This window comes from Bubalus bubalis, chromosome 9 (genome assembly GCF_019923935.1).
Source record: "Bubalus bubalis isolate 160015118507 breed Murrah chromosome 9, NDDB_SH_1, whole genome shotgun sequence".
Taxonomy (NCBI): Eukaryota; Metazoa; Chordata; class Mammalia; order Artiodactyla; family Bovidae; genus Bubalus; species Bubalus bubalis.
This window is the reverse complement of record NC_059165.1, coordinates 41,935,675-41,959,597: the sequence shown is the minus strand read 5'-3', so window position 1 is coordinate 41,959,597 and position 23,923 is coordinate 41,935,675. Positions and strand designations below refer to the sequence as shown.

At 39.7% G+C, this 23,923-nt stretch overlaps 1 protein-coding gene across 1 annotated transcript in view; it reads left to right on the top strand.

Moving 5' to 3' along the window:
* The window catches only part of ITK (IL2 inducible T cell kinase), a 61,798-nt gene that overhangs the window by 32,084 nt on the left and 5,791 nt on the right, over nucleotides 1–23,923 (top strand). Inside the window, exons 7-15 of the mRNA XM_006075873.4 lie at nucleotides 3,538–3,603; nucleotides 7,380–7,434; nucleotides 16,244–16,326; nucleotides 18,608–18,741; nucleotides 19,110–19,184; nucleotides 20,791–20,962; nucleotides 21,329–21,545; nucleotides 22,465–22,529; nucleotides 22,620–22,738. Coding sequence (XP_006075935.1) covers nucleotides 3,538–3,603; nucleotides 7,380–7,434; nucleotides 16,244–16,326; nucleotides 18,608–18,741; nucleotides 19,110–19,184; nucleotides 20,791–20,962; nucleotides 21,329–21,545; nucleotides 22,465–22,529; nucleotides 22,620–22,738 — 986 coding nt within the window. The remainder of the gene's footprint in view (nucleotides 1–3,537; nucleotides 3,604–7,379; nucleotides 7,435–16,243; nucleotides 16,327–18,607; nucleotides 18,742–19,109; nucleotides 19,185–20,790; nucleotides 20,963–21,328; nucleotides 21,546–22,464; nucleotides 22,530–22,619; nucleotides 22,739–23,923) is intronic.

Genomic DNA, 23,923 nt, shown 5'->3' with positions numbered 1-23,923 from the left:
ATGTACAGATGGTGCAGATTGGTGGTTACATTAAGAATAATCAGGGAAAAAATACTAAAGATTTAGTTAAGCCAAGAGCTGTGAACTAGCCATCCATATGATTCACAGAGAAAATAAAATTGTACAAATACAATTTAGCCTCAATGGGACTTTTGAATGAAAAAAAATCTTATGACCCCTTATCTGAACTGAATTACAAGAAATTACTGTTACTGACCTTTAGAATGCTCTGGGATGTATATGAGTTTCATACCAGTGGTTAGTTTATAGTTATCAGATTTACACTGCTTAATAAGGCTGTATATTTTCCTTTAAAGATCAGAGATATTTACCTATGTCCCAGAATATTCTCCAGAATCCCTCCAGAAGATGATTTCAATAACTGCATAAATCCAACATAAAAATGTACCATAATTTAGCAAATTTCCTTCTTGGGTGCTTAGGCTGTTTCTAATATTTTGAAAATATTAACAATGCTACAATTAACATCTTTATATATTAAGGGTTTAAAAATTTTCAAAGTATGAGATTATTATTAATTTTAACATAGTTTTTAAAAGATAATGAAAACACTCCATTAGTGCAATATCTGGATAGCCAATGTGGATGTTTTATATTACAAAAACTAACAACAGAGAGAAATATACATAAAAAGAAGCCACCCTCCATTTGTCTGCACATCAGTTCTAAAAGTATTCATTGTTAAGTTACTTGTGCATCCTAGGCAAAAGAGTTATACATATAGAAATGCATCCTATTTTTCATTTGCATTAAGGTGATTCATTCTGATCTTCACCTTGCTTCTAACTTTTAATGATATATCTTAAAGATATTTTCATATCAGTGCATACAAATCTACCTTATTTTTTAGGTAAACATATAGTTTTAGAATGTATGATTGTATTATAAATATTTAAATAATATTTTATAGTGGGACATTTAGTTTTCAAGTTGCTTTCTTTGTTGTTTCACACAAGGCTGCAATGAAGATCTTGCATTGTGCATGCTCATGTAACTTAGAAATCTTTTGAAATACATATACATTTGAAAACATATTTTTTCTTTGGAAAAAAATACATAACTCACATTTCTACCTATGGAACTGGTGAGTCAGACTATGTGACATCTTAATTTTAGAAGATAAATCCCTTAAAAAGCTTGCCAAATTTTACATTCCCCACCAACAGGGTATTGGAGTACCAACACCGAAGTGAAAGTGTTAGTTGCTCAATCGTGTCCAACTCTTTGTGACCCCATGGACTATAGCCCACCAGGCTCCTCTGTCCATAGAATTCTCGAGGCAAGAATACTGGAGGGGGTAGCCATTGCCTTCTCCAGGGGATCTTCTGGACCCAGGGATCAAACCTGGGTCTCCTGCATTGCAGGCGGATTCTTTTCCATCTAAACCACCAGTGAAGCCCAACATTGGGTATCATTAAACTTTAAAAAGGGGGGCCAACCTGATGAGTAGAAGAAGAAGTACAAACATTTTTAGGGTAAAAACTTTACTTTTTACGTATATCATAACGTACATTTTCAAGGCACCTTCTCTTTAAGTACCCTTATCAATTCCATTGCAAGGGAAGTAATGGAGGGTTAGATCAAAAACTGTGGTCTCAGAGGCAGTGTCACTTGCTTGCTGAGAACAGACCCAAAAGCTCCCTCACCTGGAACCTCCCTCTCTAGTTAACTTGGGGAAACAAACAAGACCAGTCACATCACCTTCTCTTTGCCTATTATGGGGAGGCTCATTTCAGAAACAGGTTCAAGATTGCCTGGCTCCACAAATGCCAGAGGAACTTACTAAGAAATTCATCCCTTCAACCAACTGACATTTCTTTAGTACACCTTATGTGCCAGGAAATTTCTTCTCCAAAGTTTCACTTCCCCAAATGACAGTTTACACTTTGTTCAATGGCCCGCGGAAAGGCTCAGCTCTGTACTTCAAAGGGCATCGCAGAAGACACCCCAGAGGCCAATCAGGGTGTCTGGGAATTTCCCTAGTGTGCTTTGTAATAGTGTGGTACAGCGGAAAGTACACAAGATGCGGAGACAGAAGACTCGGACTTGAATATCAGCTGCTTTTGTTATACAGGGCCTTTGGAAAAGTCACTTAACTTCTCTGAATCTATTTCCTTACCTGTAAAATGCAGATGATAATATCAGCTTTCCATCTCAGAGTGTTGAGAAAATCACTGAGATAAAGAAAGTGAAAGGGATTTGTAAATTCTATATCCACACACAAGAGAATTATCATCATTTTGTAGATAATCCAGTTTTGGTTGGGATATTAAAACTGTCATTTTATATGAAAGCAAAATAGTATTTGACCTAGTAATATAATTGTAAACATATGGTGTGGCAAAAACAGACATAATTAAAAGGAAATCCAAAAGAAAGACATAAAAGACAGCATATCTGAGAACAAGTTGACTCCTATCAGTTGGAATTGACTACCTTGAGTGCTGGCTTAAGAAGGATTCTGAGGCTGGATGTTCAGTTCTCCAAAGAAAACATAATACCATGACTGACTAACCGTGGGTACAAGATACAAGATATCAGGTATTCGGTATCACCATTCTTCATTTCTTCACTCTTCCAAACAATTCTGTGAAATAGATTACACATTTCCCATTAAACAGAAATCACTAGATTGAAAAAAAATTCAAACACTTAATGGAGTAGAGAGCAAGAAGTTAGGAGACATCTTTTCACAGAATGCACAGTCTGGGGGGATTTTATGTGTAAACTAGTTTAGGTCCTTCATTTTACAGGTACAGAATCAGAGGCCTAGAAAGTGGAGGAGACACTGCTCTCACCTTGTAGTATTAAATGTGACAGTGAATGTGATCGTGTTTTGAAAAGTACCTACACAAGTGTAAAGTATTTTGATGTTCTTACCAGTCTCTTGATCCATATGTCTTTGTTTATACACAATTTATTCCTGCTCAAAAGAGACTCCTAACCCCAAATCCAACATAGTTTTATTTTGTTTTTATCATGTTTTATCATTTATGTTTGAAGGAGCACAAATAACAAAAAACATTAGGGAGGCCTTGAATTAAAAGTTTACATGGTTGACTGACAGTATCTTTTGGGACCCGTGGTTGGAAATAATTCTTTATATTTTATTATTTTGGTTTCCTAACTACAAAATGCTAGCACTAAAGTGGAAAAATACTGATTATAACACACACACAGAGATGTTTCCTATTAGAAAATAAAGACTGAACATTGATATTTTTTCCAATAGAGGAAATTTTCACAATGAAGAGATTAGCAAGCAGAGCTAATAAAGAAAAGTAACTATTTCTTATTTATTATGGCTCAAATTTTAGTAATAAGATCTATATAGCCTTTAACAGATAGCAGGTTGTTATTTTCAGTAATTTTTATTTGAAAATTTTAAAATGTCTTATCCTGAAAGCTAAACAAGAATTCTTCATCTTTAAATGACATTTAGTTGATTAAATCTATGAAATGGAGATGTAAAAATTAGCTTTATATTAATATAAACACTCATTTCCCTCTAAACAGGCATGAAGGATATGTTCCAAGCAGTTATCTGGTGGAAAAGTCTCCAAATAACCTGGAAACCTATGAGTAAGATTTTTTTTTTTTTTTTCCAAAAATTGGTGCTAATTGGTCTTCTTAGATTAGGAGTGTCATTGGTTAATTATTAAAATACGTCATTTTCTTGACTTGCTTCCATACTCAGAACCCTAAATAAACAGCTGGGGGTCACTTTAAATAGGAGAAGGGGAAGGATATGTGTTCTCATCTCCCCTTTTACCAAACTAATGTTTTCAGATGCCTGCACACATTGTAGTCAAAGAAACAGTTTCTCCTGGGAATTCCAGGAATATTGATCTTACACTATGAACATTGGATCTAATACAGATTGATTTAAAGCATGGTTTGATGCAATACTTCCAATACCAGCAGACAAACAGATAGGTATTAAATATCTGCTTAGTTTGTGTCATTTGTTTCAGACTGTTATTTAAAAGGAGAGTTCACAAACAGTTTTAGTGGAATTATTCAATGTTTAATAAAATCCAAATGTAGAGAACAACATACTTAGCATGTGCGTGTATTCACCAGCTCAGCTGCTAGAAGGCCCAGAAGCAATAACACTAGAGTAGCAATGTGCACACTCAGGTTCTGGTTTTTAATTAACACTTCCCACTAGAAACAACTAGGACTTCCTGGAGAAATGGCTTGGAGACTTGGAGTTAGGGCAAGGAAAGAACAAAGATGAAATTGGAACATTTTGATGCACCAAAATATTAAAGAAGTACCCTCTAATTTTTTGTTGTTAAGTAAAGTGAACACATTGAGTGAGCACAGAAGTCAGATTAAAAATGCCTCTTCTGACAAAATCTGGATAATCTGAGTATCAAAATAAATAATGACAGTAATGAACTACAATCACTGGATAAAACAAGAATCTATCATAAATAAATACTTTGATAACTAAATAAATAACAGGACAAGAAGAAAAAAAGTCCTTCTCACCATAAAATGCCAAGTAATGAATGCAGAAGGAATTTTAAAGTGAAAAACCATCTTTTTATAGCTTGAAGTACCAACTGATCCAGGCAAGAATCATCAATAAAAGTTACAAGTAGGTGGTAAAAGTTTGATAATTACATAGTTTCAAAGTATCTTCCTACAAATCACTTATTAAAAAGAGGAAATACATGGCAGACCCCATCTTAACTAAACAATCCAAGTTCACATCAAGAAGTGGGCAAGCAGACATCGTGCATCTCCTGACATGATACACTGAGAAGGACACAGCATCACTTCAGTGATATTCCCACCCAAACATGCATAACCTGAATTCGTCATGAGGAAATAACAGACAAATCCAAACTGAGGCATAGTCTACAAAATAACTGCCCTGGGCTCTTCAAAAATGTTAATATCATGAAAGACATGAAAGACTAAGAAACTGGTTCACATTAAAGGAAACAGAAGAGATATAGTAGCTAAATGCTCCAGTAATCCTGGGTCAATCTTGAACCATAAAAAAGCAAACCAAAAAATAGTAATACAAAGCATATTATTGGGACAACCGATGAAATCTGAATAAAGTCTAAAATTAGATAGCATTGTGTCAGTGTTAAATTTCATGATTTTGGTAATTGTACTATGGTTATATAAGTGTATATTTTATTTCTTAGAAATACATAATGAAGTACCTATTACAATAATGTTCCAGTTTGGACACACTGCAGTTTGAAGAACTCTATTTTAGAAGATGCAGGGGGTGAAAGTAGTTAAAGAATATTAATTATTTTGGTCCATTTCATTTCTCCTTCAAACTTATACATATTTCATTTTTATATTAAAACTTAGATAAGGAAAGAAGGAGCCATGTGAGAACATGCACATGACAAATAATGCCATGATTATGTTCCTTAGGAGTTAACAGATTGTAAGAACTGTATCTGGCAGGTGTAACTCCTGAAAGATGTGAAGTCGGGGGCTACAGCATAGCAAGCTAGGCTTTTCTTGGGGGAGACAGGGAGCCTTTAATGCTTTTTCCTTAAGTCCTTGGTACATGATAGTTACAGGCTCTATATGGTGGTGATAAGAGCATGGGTTCTGGAGCCCCACTGCCTGGGTTCACATGCTGGCTATTCCAGACCAGCTTACTGACCTTGAGCAAGTCTCATAACCTGCTGATAGCACTTCCTGACACTGATAGATGAGCTCTACATTAGCTAATTATTCTTTGCAGTCTTGAAGTTCTCACCAGGATATGGCTGGAGCTTTCCCCCAGCAAACTTTGATGGAGTCCACTCCAACTCGATTGGACATGAGTTTGAGCAAACTCCAAGAGCTGGTGATGGACAGGGAGACCTGGCGTGCTGCAGTCCATGGGGTCGCAAAGAGTCAGACATGACTGAGCAGCTGAACTGAACTGAACTGAACTAGTCAGAGATGTGATTGCAGCCTAGTTAACAGCCAATGCAAAAGAGATTAATCAGGGCATACCCAGGGTGTTTTAAGGGAAACTTTATAAAAAGTCAATTAGTGTCCTTTTATAAACCTGCATAATACTAGCTTAGAGTCATCAGTCATGAAACTTCCAAAGATGATACCACATTGCATTTATCTGTTAAATGTTATCTGTCGTTGCTTGCTTGAGTATGTTTCACACGTCCAAATTACTGGCCAGCCAGGCACAGAGCTGGGCTACTAGTTTCAAATGCTCTGAGATGTTTGAAGATGAGCTTTTAGCGCTATGTATGTTGATGAACCCAAACTATAAAAATGACATTGACTCCATAATATACTTAGATTTGCTTTTCCCCACCGTCCAAATCATTCCAGCACAGTGCATTGGTTCCTAAAACTGTCTGACATGAATTGTTTCATGGTAAGATCTATTCTTTGGTAGCAATAAATCTAGAAGTTATCTTTCTTTTCTTTTTTTCCCCCATTTATATATTGAATCTATTATTCAAATTGCTCATAGAAAATTTGATTTTAAAACTTCTTCAGAGAAGAGATGAGCCACTTATCCTGAGAAAATTAGCCTGAAATCTTAAGAAATTAAAACAGTTGTGTGCTAAAATCAGAAACACAAAATTAAACAATATTGTGTTATAACATGAACCGCGTGACACATTTTCCTTTTAAACTAAATTTGAAGTTCAATCTCAGGTCAGCTCACTTTGTAAAAGTAGAAAATATGTGAATATTTACCTTATTTTTAGCAGAATACATCCATTAAAAATTTTTAGTTTATTCAACAAATAAATTTGGCACTCATTTCACAAGGAATGTAGCAATACCTAAGGTTTTTCTACATTTGCAATTTTTACAAAGATAAACTAGCCTTATGGGACACTGTCAATGTTATTTGTACAGGAGCTTTTCTGCAGCTGGGAAAAATATAATTATTTTGCAGAAGATCTTGAAAACCAGTCTTACAGAAGAAAATGCTGCAATCATTTTAAAAGGGTATTTGCTACACTTTCAAATTTATATTCAACTTTTATAGCTGTCCTAGCACCATTCTACTTATAACCATCCACTGACTTACAAAGCAGAACAGAAGATAAACGTTTTCAAAAATTTTAATAAGGAAAATTTCCAACATGCACAAAAGTGGAGAGAAAAATATAATGAACCTCAAAGCCCCCCAGCTTCAACAATTATCAACATTTTACCACTTCTGATTCATTTGTTCCCTTCCAATTAAACATTTTATTACCTGGAAATGGTTTGTACTTTTGCTTTTGAGTTTGAAAGTATTGGTAGAAACAAAAAGAACAAAAGATTCTCTAGTATTAATTATCTTTCATAAGTAAATAATAAAAATTTTTAAATCTCATTTTTCTATGACTTTTTCCTGCTTTCAGGTGGTACAATAAGAATATCAGCCGAGACAAAGCTGAAAAACTTCTTTTGGACTCAGTAAGTCTCTTTAACCTATCTTTTGGCTTCAAATAAAATGAATTGTGCTACTCTTTTTCAGCCAGGCGGTGGTTTGCGCTAACGCAGTGAGTTGATGTGTTGGATTAAAGTGATGTTCATGTCTGGTACTAGTATAAAAGTATTTTGGGGTTTACAGGCTTAGCATACATCAGTCCTGGAGAGGAAACCTGGAGAGGATCAAAGGTCTTGGTATTAACATGTGAACATGGCCACCGCTTCAGTGGGTGGTCTTTCCCGCCATGATGGCTGGCCCTGGAGAGCTTGGGGCTGGTCTTCCCTGCCTGCCTCTCTGGTTAGGTCAGGGGTGGCTGTGATTCAGATTCCTCCTTGCTGAGCTGTGTGTGGAACTAGAGGAAATACATCACTTGTTTTTAACTTATTTTTCTTTTTTTTTTTTTAATTTTATTTTATTTTTAAACTTTACATAACTGTATTAGTTTTGCCAAATATCAAAATGAACAACTGTTCTTCTCCAGAGCCATATAGTGTGAGGCCCAGGACTGATCTTACCCAGGGGTGTCAGGATTGAGGGCGAGAGGGAAGTGAAGAAAGAAGGCATGGTGTGGTGGAGAAAGTCCTGGCCCCCGCTCTGGCTCCAACTCAGTGTGTGACTTTGGGGACATCTCTTCTTCCTTCTGGACCTCAGTTTCTCAACGAGTTCAAGGGAGGCATTGGACTAAATCAGAGATGACAACTACCTAGGCTCATACTGCCACTCTCTAGTCTTGGTTCTGTGGCCGACCCCGTTGATCAGAGTTCATGGCTTTGGGGTCCTTCTCAAAACAGCACTCAAGGAAGCTGCCATCAATTGACTGGCATGCAAGGGAACCCCTCTCTTCCTGGATCAGAAGATCATTTGTTACTCTAAAGCTGTGCCTCTCAAAGTATCTGAGTAATGGATTACTTTCTGTGGTTGGTTTTTAATTTCCATTTGTCACAGACTTAAGTAAATTCAATAAAAAATGAATTAATAGGGGAAAAAAAGCAAAAATAAGAAGCAAATACATAAAAAATAATGCAAGTCCAATTTTTTATTAGTATTCAGTCGCTATAAAAAGATTCTAAATGATTCCTCTCAATTTCTTTTTTTGTCTGGTGGTGGAGCAGTAACAGTTTGCCAACTGGCACCCATCCACAGACCACACTTAGAGTAGCCCTGAAAATTGCACGTTGGGGCTCTTGCAGAGAAACCAAATGCATGGAGGTACTGAGAGAAAGCTTTCTATAGAGAAATCAATTTATCAGCTTATTTGTTTAGATCAGTGGTTCACAAGCCTGTCTGCACATGAAAATTACCTGGGAAACATTTTAGAAATACCAATGACAAGGTCCCACCTCAGACTCATTAAATCATAATCTCTAGTGGATAGGGTACAGGCATTAGTAGTTCAGAGAAAAATATCTGAGTGAGTCTAAATTCCCATGATGTTAATAACCCAGGCTCAACACAGCCTCACCAGTGAGACCAGTAAACAGTAGGCATGGGCTGATAGAGGGATTAGTCTCCCTATGCTGAAATGTCAACCGTGTTCCTGCCATTTCACCATATATTATTTTCCAGTTATAGTTTGAAGGTATTTCATATCTTTAAGAATCTTAAACTGCAAACCTCTCTTGGATGGAATGAAGCTGGAGTGACCAATGTATCCTGGTTTGCCTGGAACAGTTCATTTTAAAACTGAGAGTCCAATGGTCCCAGAACCACCCCCACCACCAACCTCAGTCCCAGACAAACCAGGACAGTTGATCACCCCAACAGGCAACCATTACCGGTTTGGAGAGTGACTAGGGGTGAGCTTAGAGAAGGGGACCTGGGAAGATTTCAGGTAGAGAATGAAGGGCTGTGATGAGAAGGTGGAAGGATGATGAATACTGTCAAAAAATAATCTAAAGGTATAGAGTTGATTATTAATGTATTATTTAATTTTGCACAAGGGAAACTTGAAAGTGATAATAAATTCATTCTATCAAAGGCAAAAATAAAATTTCTATATGAGGAAATTGGGAAGGGAGGAGTCATATTTTGAAGTCATATTTTGAAGCAGTGAACGTCTCCCTTGATTAAGTTTCCAATAAGCAGGCAAAGAGGACAAGTTCAGTTGTTTGTGTGTTTACCAGTGACAGGTGTATAACAGGCAGTCTGTATGATGGTGGCCATCTCAATTAGCACCTGTCATGATTATGACATGTTTGCGCCACTTCCTTTATTAGGATTTCTCAGTATAAACTCACATACCTTACCATTTTGCTGAGCACGGAACTAAGCACATAAAGATACTTGAGATAGGATCTTTGACCTCAATAGGGACTCTCATAGACACTATCAGGAAACAAGAAAAACTCTGAAGAAAGAGAGAAGAATCTAAGATAAACTGAGCATATACAGGAGGCTTTCAGTACTCTCAGAATTTTGAGAAGATTCTAGAAGGAATTAGAAAGAGTTCATGGAGTAAGAGGAATTAAGGTGAGTCACTACTAGACTCTGGTTTCCCCTTGGTACCACCCTAACTCAGCACTTAATTATTCCCTGTGGTTCCCAATAGAGTACACATTAGAATCACTAGGGAATTTTTAAAAATAAAGATCCCCAGGCCCCGGCCCAGACCTACAGAATCAGACTCTCCAGGGTTAGCTTCTGGAAACCTGTATTTTTTCAAGTCACCTTGTAATATATATATGCGGCCTACTCAGCACCTATGTTGTTGGATAATATAATAAATTGTTAAATTAACCAATAGAATCCTATAATAAGAGTTATACTGAATTTAAACAAGTACAGTTTTGTTATTTTTAATCACACACTAGTTAATGAAGTATGCCCATGGGGCACCTAAAAAAGCTCACAGTAATGATTAGCAAAAGATGCTTTCTATTTTACAGCAATTCTTTGGAGGCACTTAAACACATTCTGCTTCCTAGAGCAGTTGAAACACTCTTCCTTATTAATATTCTAAACTACTTCACCAAATCCTCTTTGCTTCCTTAGGTCATATACAGGCAAACTTCAGTGGGTCCCTGTATTGTAAGATGTTTAAAATATCAACAGAACTTTTTCAGGGGTGTATTTAGTGTCTCCTTTTCTAACAATTATAGGACCCTTAAAAGATTGATTGGTTCACTTTTATTGACCAAAATTGGATTTATTTCATTTTTATTAACTAAATATCTCAAGGTACTTTCCCAAACATATTTCACCATTAGAATATAAATGCTTTATCTTGTTCCTGCTTTACACAGGACCCCAGAACTGTACCTATGACATGGTAGTTGCTTATTGAATATTTGTTGAGTGAATGAATACAGCAAATGCTTAAGAAATGTTTTTGAAATTAACAACTATATTTTGGGAGAAGCTGGCCAGTCATGAGCATTGTTTGGAGCTTTTAAAAAAATACAAATTCTAGGATGTCAGCCTTCACCAGTCAGAACCTTGGAAATTGGTACTCAGGTGATTCTGGGACTTAGCCAAATTTCAGAACCACAGAAAACAACTCTTAGCATGTATTATCAGTTCAGATAACACCTCCTCTAAGAACGTCCTCAAGCTTTCCCTCTCACAAACTGTGGAATGTGGTTTTTCCCCACCTTTGAACTCTCATGTTGCAATGTCATGACATCTCCAGTAGCTCTCTTTTCACTCAGCCATGGACCTCAAAGTCTGTCTTCTGTGTAACCCGTTTAGGTAGAGGGCGAATTCCTTGCAAGCAGGTACTTGATACCTTACAGCATGGCACATATTGAGTGACCTGAATTTGGGGCAGGAGCCTTTTCTAAGACATTGTTAATGATATTTCCATGATTCTAAGGTATTACTAGTTAAAGATGCAATATTGAGTCCACAGAAGAATTGTTTTAAGGGAAGAAACGAACCACCTCCAAAACGAAAAGTAGTTATATGTCAGAGACACTCAAATTATAATACAGCATAACAAAGATATGTTATCAGTCTATATTTTTCATAATAACCTACCCTGTGTGTCAAGATTATCTTCTGTAAGGTCCTCTTCAAATCATATGGACAGAAAGAAAGAAGGACATTCCTAACACAGTCAACATATCTCAGAAGAAAGCAGACAATGGTATTAATACTTCTAATGGATGGCATACCATGGCATGTGATAATAATGGCTGATGATAGCCCTAATAGTCCTTGTTCTGGTATTATACTCCAGGAACTGTTCTATGCACTTTAACTCTCCCAACCATCTTGCAAAAGTCATTTTACGACTGAGAAAACTGAAGCTCATACATCGAATCTGGAAACATCTGTAATTCACAGAATTATAAATTGTTAGAGCTAGAATTCCTTTTAAAGAATATCTGATCCGTCCCCTTTGTGCTACAGGGGAGTAAACTGGGCCAAATTTAGACAGTAAATTAGTGTCAGTCTGGACTAGGGCAGGGATGCTTCTTCATACACACACACACACACACACACACACACACACACACACACATACACACATACACACACATAGTTAATAAGGGAATATATGAGTTAAGGTCTATTTTCCCATCTGCACATTTCCCATCCTTGGCACATTTTTTTATATTGTTGCATCTTTATTTTTCTAGATAAAATCGTAAAAGATGACCTGAGACCTTGACTATATCCCATAGGAACAAGCCCACTCCCCAACCCAATCTGGCTACACTGCACAGATCAGTGCCCCATGCATGGCAGTGATAGGAGCAAAGACCCTTTAGACTTCCCTGTTCTTGGTGGTTGTAACTTCCTCTGAGCCCCTTACAGGAAGTAGGTGATAATGTACATGCCGGATGCCTCATTTTCCCCACACCCTGGACTGCCTCAGCCCCAAACCAGAGTTTCCTGTTACCAGTGCTGAATGCCACCTAGAGCAACTACGATGGAGGAAGAGCTCTGCCAGCCTCCTGTCCTCAGCAGAGCTGACTACAAACCTTACTTCTCTTTTGTCTGATGTCTATGGATCAGTTTACTCTTAACAGTTAAACCCCTCTCTCATCACAAATTTATAAAAAAATAATAATGGTTTCTTTTAAAGAATAACAATAACAAAAAAAAATTCTTAATTAAATAGAAGAGATATTCCCACTCCTTTCTTCACAGATAGCTGATAAACTTCAGGCCTTTTTGGTCTTTGTTTCTTCCCTTTAGAATACGTTACAAATGCAGATAATGTCTGCTTTGGCTAAAGCTTGATTTCTTCCTGCCCTGAATTTAATCCATCACATTTCAATGAGGCAAGAGCAAAAGCTTCAATATTTAGCGAAAGGGAAAAACTTTTGAAGACTACAAGTGATACTATGTAATATATGGATGAATATCATAAACATGATGTTGAGTTGGAGAAGGAAATGGCAACCCACTTCAGTATTCTTGCCTGGAGAATCCTGTGGACAGAGAAGCCTGGTGGGCTGCCGTCCACAGGGTCGCACAGAGTCGGACATAACTGAAGTGACTTAGCACCCATGCATGCATTGGAGAAGGAAATGGCAACCTACTCCAGTGTTCTTGCCTGGAGAATCTCAGGGATGGAGGAGCCTGGTGGGCTGCCGTCTATAAGGTCGCACAGAGTCGGACACGACTGAAGCGACGCAGTAGCAGCAGCAGCAGCAGAAGCCAGACACAGATTCACTATTCACAATATCAAAGGTTAAAACAGCCCAAATGCTCAGCAACTGATGCACAGATAAACAAAATGTGGTGTTATCCATACAAAAGAATATTGCTGCCGCTGCTGCTAAGTCACTTCAGTCATGTCGGACTCTGTGCGACCCCATGGACTGCAGCCTACCAGGCTCCTCCATCCATGCGATTTTCCAGGCAAGAGTACTGGAGTGGGTTGCCATTGCCTTCTCCGATGTTACAAGTTGATGAACCTTATAAACAGTATGCTAAGAGTAAGAATCCAGTCAAAAGAGACCACATATACAATTTCATTTACATGGAATTTCTAAACTAGGCAAATCTATAAAGAAGGCAAATTAATGTGCAGGGGTGCAAATGATACTGAGGTGTCTTTTGGGAGAGATTAAAATATTCTAAAGTTAGATCATGGTGATGGTCACATAAGTCTTTGATTTTGATAAAAAATCATTGAATTGTACACTTAAGCAAGGATCATTTCATGGTATCTAAATTAGGCTTCAAATACTATTTTAAAATCTAATGAACTAGTCTGGGATTTTGTGTGTGTGTGCGTGTGTCATATAGCTCAGCTTTACTTCAGAAATTGAATTCACTACTGATCCCAATGCAGGGGAAATCAAGTTTTTTAAAAGAATAATTTGCAAGCAAGTTAGAAGGGTCTTTCTTATTGCACTGGATAAACAGTTTACATTCATATCTGAGAAAAAGAAACTAAGAATCTGTTAGTTCTCCTCTGGCCTAACCATGTCCAAGGTCATGCACACAGCACATTGTGGACAGTGTGGAAGGTTACAAGGGGGTGTATAAGGTTACTCTATTGGTCCAGAAAGATTTACAACTCATTTTCTTACATTTTAAAAAAATTCATGAAGTACAGAATCATTAAAGTAAATTCTGTGTGTACAAAGACAGAATACTAGTACTGTCCTCAAATACTATGACATCTCATAAAAAGAAATGTAGTAGCTTTCTATATTTTCATCAATCCTTCCCCTGCTTTTAGGTAACAGCTAGGGCAGCCCTACCTCACAACCTTGAGAAAGTAAGGTCAAGGGTAAAACAGAGACCTGAAGAGTCAGGTGTCAGCTTCAAATTTCTTTCTTTTTCTAGTTTTAGTGAGATAATAATTGACAAATGACATAAGTTGAAGGTATACAACTTAATGATTTGACTTATGTATATATTGCAAAATGATTAGTACAATAAGTGTAGTTAACATTAATCTCCACACATAGCTACATTTTTTTCTTGTGGTGAGAACGTTTAAGCTCTTAAACAACTTTCAAATATACAGTGCAGTGTTGTTAACTACAGTCACCATATTGTACATGATGTCCCCCAAATTTCTATTATAACTAGAAGTTTGTACCTTTTGACCACTTTCATCCAACTCCCCTACCCTCCACCACCCTCAAATTTCAAAATAGACTCTTGAAACTCCCAGCAGAGAGAAGAAGAGTTTGGGCAAACTCAGAGAGTTTATGGGGTAAAACTCTAGGTTTGGAGAATGCACAATGATGTAAGGGCCAACTGTCCCCTACACATGCGCCTCTGCAGGTTTAGGGCCAAGTCAAAGGAAGTAGGTTACATTTCTGTGTGAGGATGAGCTTTCCAACTATGAGTGCTCTTTCAAAAGGCAGAGACTACTCATCAGGATGGTTAAAGTAAGAAATGCATATTTGGTTGAGTCAGTAGAGACCAAATCTGAATGTCCATAAGCCTTTTAAAAGTTCAAGCCCTGGAGATTCTAAGTGTGCAGGTATCAAGGGGAGCATGGTTACTGCTTGTGGTCATTGTTTTTCTTTGTCTTGTTTTGTGCTTTAGATTCTTCACTTGATTTTGTGATCATCAGTAAAGTTTGGGGCACACGGGGTTAGGCCAGATCAGTGATTTTCAACCAAGAGTGACTTCGTCCCCAAGGGAACATGTGACAATGTCTGGCATCCAGTTGATAGAGGCCAGGGATGCTGCTAAACATCCTATAATGCACAGGAAAGTCCCCTCAACAAAGAAATACTAGGCCCCAAATGTCCATAGTACTGAGGTTGGGATAATTCTGGGGTAGAAAACCTTTCTGGGATCTTCTCTAACCCTGAGATTATAGGATTCAAACAATTAGTATAACCACCTATGTATTATGTTTATGGGTAGATGACCCACCTTTGGGATTAGGGCCTTATGTTGTTCTAAATTGTACATACTTTGCTCCATGTATCTCAAGCATACGCCTGCCTCACAAGGCTTCTGTCTCTCTCTGGCCTTCACTTATGGCCCTCACTACATCTAAGTTAAGTGAACCACAGAAATAAGTTTTGCAAATGTCACCAGCACAGATGGACAGCTGGATAGGAACAGAGCATCAGACACAAAGTACTCAAAATCAGAGCTAAGATTTTTAAAGGTCCTACCAGGAATGAATAAACTGGTGTCTCCATTTGTTTGTACTTATTTCATCAGCACTGGCAAAATTGTCAGTGGTGTAGAGGGTATATTTTAGAGAATTCCCCCTTCTCTGCACTTCCCTCTTGCAACCAGCAGTTTCATGTTCTTTCTCCTTTTGCCCTGCAGCAAAATCAGCACTTGAAAAAGGGTCTACAGTATATATTCCCATTAAGGAACTGATGAATCTTCCTAGACAGAAATTTTGTGCCCTTGTGGGGAATGGACAAGTGGCTTCTAACATTTGTTGAATGGAGGCACCATGGACTAGTAGAATGAGCAAGGGTTTTGCTCACCCACCACATTCAAGGTTCAAACTCCAGGTCTGCCCCCTACATTTGTAGGTCATGAGAAAATCACTTCAGCTCTGCAGCACTCAGCATCTTCATCAGGAAATTGAGGATAACAACATCTAATTTGCAATGTTGTGGTCAGGGTTAGATAATATCTATAATGAGCCCCAGGAAGGCAGAATTTGTGTCTGTTTGCCTCTGTTTACTGTTTATGTCATCACTAGAATAGTCTTGGACCCACAGTAGGAGCTCAAAAAATGTCTCTTGAATGAATATGTGAAATGGGAGCCATTACTGCTGAGAGGCTGCTTTGTGCCAAGCTGGCCTATGGTATCTCCTCCTTTCAAGGGCAAGAAAGTGGAGCTAGATACATGAGCCTGATATCCTGGGATCACTGATTTTTCAACCTTGTTAACCATTCCAGGGCAAAGAAGGAGCCTTTATGGTGCGAGATTCCAGGACTCCAGGGACGTACACCGTGTCCGTTTTCACCAAGGCCATCGTAAGGTATGGTGCTAACTGAGCAAAGTGGGGAGAGATGGTACTGAGGTGGGTGATCAACAAGCCACACACAGCAATGTCAGACAGTGGATGAGGTAGAGGGGTCCTTAGAAATAGTGCATCGTCCCTGATCCCTCTGAGAAAACCAAGGCCAGGGAGATTAACAACATAGCTGAACTCACTTAACTGGAAAATGACAGAGCTGGGCCTGGATGCCAGGTTCTTGCCCCAGTTAGCAACCTCGAGTGCAGAGCTCTAATGAAATAAAATATCTAGTCCTATATTTAATACAAGTTTATAATTTAATCCAAAGAATAACAAAAAAGATACTTTGTAAGCAAGAAAAAATGAATTCTAGTTCTGGCTCTGCTGATAAAACTACTCCCCATTTATTGAGTCCTTACTATGTGCAAGAATCTTATAGGTCATTTCCAACCATAATAAGCCCCAAAAGCAGGTACAACTATGCTCCTTTCACACATAGAGCTGATGGCCCCTTCTGAGGCAACACCAGAGGTAAAGCTGCCTTCATGTTCCAGCTGGTTGACTGCAAGATCGTCACTGCTGGTCTATGCTCCTCAGACCACAGTCTCCTCTGTAAAACTGTCTAGAAGCCTAGCCAGGTCACAAATTCTTTTCTATCTAGAAAGTCAGTAAGAACTAAGCAGTGTGGCAATGACCAAAGTCCAGTAATAGAAAAGTAATTTTTAAGGTGTCCTCAGGGAACAAACACTTTGGAGAAGGAAATGGCAACCCACTCCAATATTCTTGCTTGGGAAATCCTATGGACAGAGGAGCCTGCAGGCTATAGACCATGGGGTCTCAAAGAGTTGGATATGATTGAGCATCACGCACAATGCAGGGAATATTTGCTGGAGGATGAAGGTCCTCAGCAAGACTTGAAGCAAGAGCAGGGTGTAGCCAGGTGGTGAAGAGGAAGGGTCTGTCCAAGGTTGAGAAAGAAGGCAAAACCCATCTCCAAGGGGCCGTGTCTCTGCCATAGCTGGGGGACCAGGGACTCCAAAAGGATGATGGGAAAAGAATGAGAAATAAAGTCTGTGTTGGGAGTCCCTCAGCCCAGCCCAGATTCAGTGGTTCATTAGGAAGGCTCAGGACTCAGGATATGGTGGTACTCAAGGCTAAGACTTTTTACAATGAAAGCATACAAAGAGAAAGCAGCACAAGGGAAAGGCACGTGGGGCAAAACCCAAAGAAAGCCAAATGCACGCTTTCAAGAGTCCTCTCCTAGTAGACTACACAGGATGTGCTTAATTCCTCCAGCAACAAGTGCCATAACAGGGTGAAATGGTGTCACCAGGGAAGCTCACGAGACACTCAGCACCCAAAGTTTTCACTGTTGGCTGGTCATGTAGGTACCCTCTGCCTGGCACATAGCAAAATTCCAGACTCCCAGAAGAAAAGCAAATGTTGAGCATAAACCTCATTGTTTATGTAAACAATTTAGGCACATCCTTACCAGTTAGAGAATAGTGGAAGCCCTTTTGAAACCCAAGTTCTCAGAAGCCAACCAAGGGCCAACCTGGCAAGCAGATCTTTTATGAAGGGCATTCAAGGCAGCTATGTTAACTCTGCTGCTGCTGCTGCTGCTGCTGCTAAGTCATTTCAGTCATGTCCGACTCTGTGCGACCCCATAGACGGCAGCCCAACAGGCTCCCCCGTCCCTGGGATTCACCAGGCAAGAACACTGGAGTGGGTTGCCATTTCCTTCTCCAATGCATGAAAGTGAAAAGTGAAAGTGAAGTCGTTCAGTCCTGTCCGATTTATAGCGACCCCATGGACTGCAGCCCACCAGGCCCCTCAGTCCATGGGATTTTCCAGGCAAGAGTACTGGAGTGGGTTGCCATTGCCTTCTCCTGTTAACTCTGCTATGCAAAGTCAAATAAGTACAAAGGGGCTGAGATGCTTTCTGAACATATGCTGATGATTAGTTAAATCCACACAGCAGAGAAGGTAAACGTGCCGGCCCATGGGGGATGGATACAAGATCATAGGGGATGGATACAAGACCTTCCCCCATTTTGTGGTTTGGGGAGAAACATCACTAGTCCATCATGGGACCAATCATAACTGGGTCCAGACGCACCCTCAGAATCTTCCTTCGTACACCACTCAGGACCAACCTGTAAAGACTGACATAAAAGTTAAAATATATCTGCCATGCTTGTGAGAGGGTAAAAAGCAAAGCTTCTAGGATACTGCTACCAGTAGATACTTCTGTGTCCAAACATTACTTCTTAGTAATCACTGCATGTCTCATTTGTTTAAGCGAGAACAACCCCTGTATAAAGCATTATCACATCAAAGAAACAAATGACAACCCCAAGCGATATTACGTGGCTGAAAAGTATGTGTTTGATTCCATTCCTCTCCTCATCAATTATCACCAGCACAACGGAGGAGGTGAGTTCTCAGGACAAGGCCAGAGGGGGGGCCCTTGCAGGGGAACATAGAGAAAAGTGACAAACACCCACCAACTATAAATGGTAATAATTTATACCAATACCAAAGGATGTCAAATATTTGATTACATACTTTCCATTAGCAAATTTTGCTGCTGGAACCATGAGATTTCACCAACCACCTACCCACCTGCGATATTACAGGTCCTCTCAGGAAAGGTGTAATATCAGTGATTGTGGCTTTGGAATTTGTTTCCCAGAATAAAAATAGCTCTTGCATTGGATTACACTTTTTTATTCCTGGTGATTTGACTCAGATGGTTGCTTCAGTAAAGCTCTAACAACTGCCTTTCACTTTTTATTACCCAGGCCTGGTCACTAGACTCCGGTATCCAGTTTGCTCCTGGAGGCAGAAAGCCCCAGTCACCGCAGGGCTGAGATACGGTAAGAGTGCATTTGGGAATGGTATTCATTTGCACTAACTCACATAAAGGTCTGGGGCAAATTGTGAATGGACTTCCCCAGACTTAAAATGATCATTAAACAAGTATATCTGGAGATGTATCTCAAGATGGTATACACAAATGAACATTTACAATGTGTGTAAGATAAATGATAGATAGACAGATGCACATTTATCTAGGTCATATCAATGAAGTGTTTGCTGACCACCTACTCTGTACAGAGCATTTCACTCAGTGCTATGAGAAACCAATGCTATACCACTGTGTTCTGGTCTGTCTTCTAGAACTTCTGTATCATCTAGTTTATTGGCTATCAGTCCATTGCAGGTGCTATAAGCTAGCAGCATCCAGAAGTCTGCACAGCACTGTGTTAAAATTTTTTGAATGGTTTTAGGCAGGGTATCCATCTCCAGGGCCATGGGCCTTACTTTTCCTTCCTTCCCTATGAAACCACTTCACCACCTTGTACTTTCTGCCTGGAATCTGAAGGCATTTGGGGGTGCAAACATACTCTGATCCAAACTGTGCTGGCCGAGGAGAAGGCTGATGTAACTTTCATGTTGTATCTTTTATATTGCTGGTCCTCAAACTTCAGTGGGCATTCAAGTTATCTAGGATGCTTATGAAAAGTATTGACTCCCAGCCCCAACCCAGCACTTACCAAAACGCAGTCCCTGACAGTTGGGTCCTGGAGTTACATTTTCAGCAAGTGCCCTGGGTGATTCTGACACCAGGGGCTAGAGGGTGATACTTTGAGAAATGTCACCGTGGGCTCCTCCTCTGTAACCAGCACCATGTCTGCACACTGTGGGTGCTTGGTACTGTTTCCTGTTGGGCCTCTGCCTCAAAGAGGTAGAAAGTGAACTGTTTATGGTACTAGACCAAACCTCAGGAGAGGATAGTGTTCCTCAGCCTCCTGACAAAAATAAAGTAACTCTAATACCTGTAGAATCCTAATGTGTTCATGCTGGGTGGAAGCCCAGGAAGTATTTTATGAACCCATTCATTTCTGTCAGCATGGAGGCTGAGATTCAGATTCCTTTTATTCATTTATTGAGCATCTGCTGAGAGCCTACCTCGTGCTAGACCGTGTGCTGGCCTGCACCTCTGTACCACTCCTCCTGGAATCTACTACCTTACCTCTGCCAAGGCCTAACAAGTGCTGTCCACAAAATGGATGCTCTTGATGGATAAATGAATGAATAAATGACCAATTCAAATAAAACTTGCTCTACATGAAAAATGACAATAACAATTTTCAATCAGGTATAGGAAATGATTGGGACCTTAGAACCCTTTCATTGACTTTAATATCTCAACTAATGCCATCCTCCTTCCTCTTTCCATGTAATCGTCCCCACACACATTTTTTCATGGTTTTCAGTGCATATTCTATGTTATTATTTGGAAAAGAAGACAATTTTACCTATCTATAGTTCTAAGTATGAGGGCTTATACCATTTGCCATCTTTGAGCTACATTAACGATAGTCTAACATTCTGTATAGAGCAGTATAGTTCCCTGGTAGTCCTATACCTCATATCTACTGCTTGCCAACTCTGGAAAACCCTCTCTTTCTCTTCCAGGGAAATGGGTGATTGATCCCTCGGAGCTCACTTTTGTGCAGGAGATTGGCAGTGGGCAGTTTGGGTTGGTGCACCTTGGCTACTGGCTCAACAAAGACAAGGTGGCCATCAAAACCATTCAAGAAGGGGCTATGTCAGAAGAGGACTTCATTGAGGAGGCTGAAGTCATGATGTGAGTGGCCAAAACAAGAGTACACAGAGAGCACTGTGATCTTTAAATGCCATTCTAATGTCGTCTTATGCCACCTCCCTGCGCAAGTCCAGTGATGGCTTCCTATGGCATGGAGAATAACACCAAGCTCCTCGCTGTGGTCTAGAAGGCCTGCCATGGTCTGGCCCTGCCCACTCCTTAATTTCATCTCCTACCCATCTCTCCTCTGGTTCCACGCATGCCAGTCACACTGACCTTCATTGTCCTCACACATACCAGCTGAGTCCGTGCCATTCTTCAGCTCAATGAGACATTTTTGTTTGAGGGAGGAAGTGTATTTTGGGAAACTGAATTTAGACCATCTCAACTCTTGCCATTTTTCTCCAGGAAACTCTCTCACCCCAAACTAGTCCAGCTCTATGGAGTATGCCTGGAACAGGCCCCCATCTGCCTGGTGTTTGAGTTCATGGAACACGGCTGCCTGTCAGATTACCTGCGTAGCCAGAGGGGGCTCTTTGCCGCAGAGACCCTGCTGGGCATGTGTCTGGACGTATGTGAGGGCATGGCCTACCTGGAAGAGGCGTGTGTCATCCACAGAGACTTGGTAAGAGGATGCAGGGCAAAACCTTACAAGTCCAGGGTGAAGGGGCATGTGCCAATGAAATGCAGAACTACCAACACTGGGAACGCAAGAATCAATAAAAAGGCACAAGCTTTCTTCCTTCCCATTGCAACTTCTTCCTTCCTCCACCCACTGTGGGAGGTCCTCATGAGACTCAGTTCTGGGCTGTATTCCCAGCCCCACCTCTAACTTTCACTCTCTGAGTTGGAGTTTACATTCTTCCAAAATGAAGCTAACAGCAGCTTCCTTAACCTCTCTATGCCTCCACATCCTCTTGGTAAAATGAGAGAAGTTGACAAGTACATGCTTTCTTAAAATGTTATCCAAGGATCTATCAGAATCACAGTGGAGTGATCCTAGAACCAACCTCAGAATTTCTGGTGGTTGAGGCTCAGGAATATTCATTTTAACATGTCCACCCCATGGAATTTGCAGGCACATTAGAATTTAAGACTCACTGGATCTTTTATCAGTAAGGGATCTTCAAATCCAACACTCTGTGATGTGAATTAGGGACTATGTCATCTCCCTATTGAGGAATAGTTTTAAGAGAATTAGCAACCTCAATACATTCTCACTTTAGTCAAATGGATGACAGCTTCTTCATACCATCCCTAAGGTTAACATCGGGTTGCACTGGAGCTTATAATTGGTTACACAACACCATGGATTTCTTTTTGATTAGGATCCCAGGAATGAAGATGAAAGATGAGATTTACTCACCCTGATAAAAAGACCTTACGCATTCAGTTTCCACCGTGCACTAGTGATGCTTAATTAACATTTGTGAAGCTCCTTATTGCTCCCATATAAGCAAAGCATTGTGATTATAGGAGACTCCTTAATTACTGATTACTCACCAAGTTTTCTTTTTCCTTTTGTTTGCCTGTCTCTGCTCCAGGCTGCCCGGAATTGTTTAGTTGGGGAAAACCAAGTTATCAAGGTGTCTGACTTTGGGATGACAAGGTAACTTAGGGATATGGTAGCAGCAAAGTCTCAGGAATGGGATGCAGGCCCCCAGGACACTCGGACCATCTCTCTCCTCTCTCTTCCCAGGTTCGTCCTTGATGACCAATACACCAGTTCCACAGGCACCAAATTCCCAGTGAAGTGGGCATCTCCGGAAGTCTTCTCCTTCAGTCGCTACAGCAGCAAGTCAGATGTGTGGTCATTTGGTAAGTATCATTCTGGCCCCACACCCACACAACCTGGGACTGTGCGCCAGCTGTTTTATTTGTCCAATTGCTGGGATGGTAAGGGCATCCCAGTGAGAGTCTACAGACTCATTATTGTATTTATTCTTGGTTATTTTTGAAATGGGGGTAAAAATAAAAAAAAAAACAGGATACTGATGACAGCTGCTGTGAGATCAAGAGATGGAGGAGTCAGAAGATTAGAATATGAGTTCCTGGAGGGCAGGGACCATGTGTTTTTTCCAACATTATATTTATTCCCACATTTAACCCTCAGTAAGTATATTACCCATTCATTCAACAATGATTTTTTTTTTAGCATCTACTACATGCCAGGGGCTAATCTGGGTGCTCACAAAGCATTGTTACATAGGATAGAAAAGACTCCTGGAGCCAAATTTTAAGGAGAGATAACAGTCATGTAAACAAGCTAACAAATATGTGTGTAAAGTCAAGTCAGGCAGTAGTAAGCAAGTGCTATGAATAAAACAAAGCAGTAATGGGGCAAAGAGAGACTATAATGGAGGGAGGGAGGGTCTGTATTAAATAGCAGGATCCATCCAGGAAGGCGTCTTCAGAGAGGACTCTCTGTGACTGTTGAGCAGAGAGCTCAATGATGAGAGGAGGATGTCTCCATTTGAAGATCCAGGAAACAGTGTCTCTAACAAAGGCAGCAACAAGTGCCAAAGTTTGGTGTGTCCAAAGAAAAGGGAGTACTGACTTAGCAGGAGAAATATAGGCAATGAAATTGGCTGGCCACGGTACGAATTCAATTTCTCATAAGTGCAAATGGGCATGAATGAAAGAATGAATGATGCCCATGTGACAAAGAGCACTAAATGTTCTTGCTGGAAGTGTCATATCTTTGTAAATCATAGCCTGTGCATATTAAAGTGTGCACAAAACTATCCTGGACAACCTCTTTGATCTGGAGTGTAAGAAGGACTCTACTTTGGACAGGAATGGTTTGGAGTTTGATGTTGCCATTCTGTATGAAGGGAAGATTTGCCAAGTATATTGACTAGTAGGAGAAACCAGGGAGAAGACTAATTAAATCCCTTAGGAAAAGAACTAATTAGTCTTCTTCAGTACTTTAGAATATCCATTTCCAACAGCCAAGTGGTATGTTTATTTTGAGTCCTTCTAAATTGTTCCTTGGACTTCTCA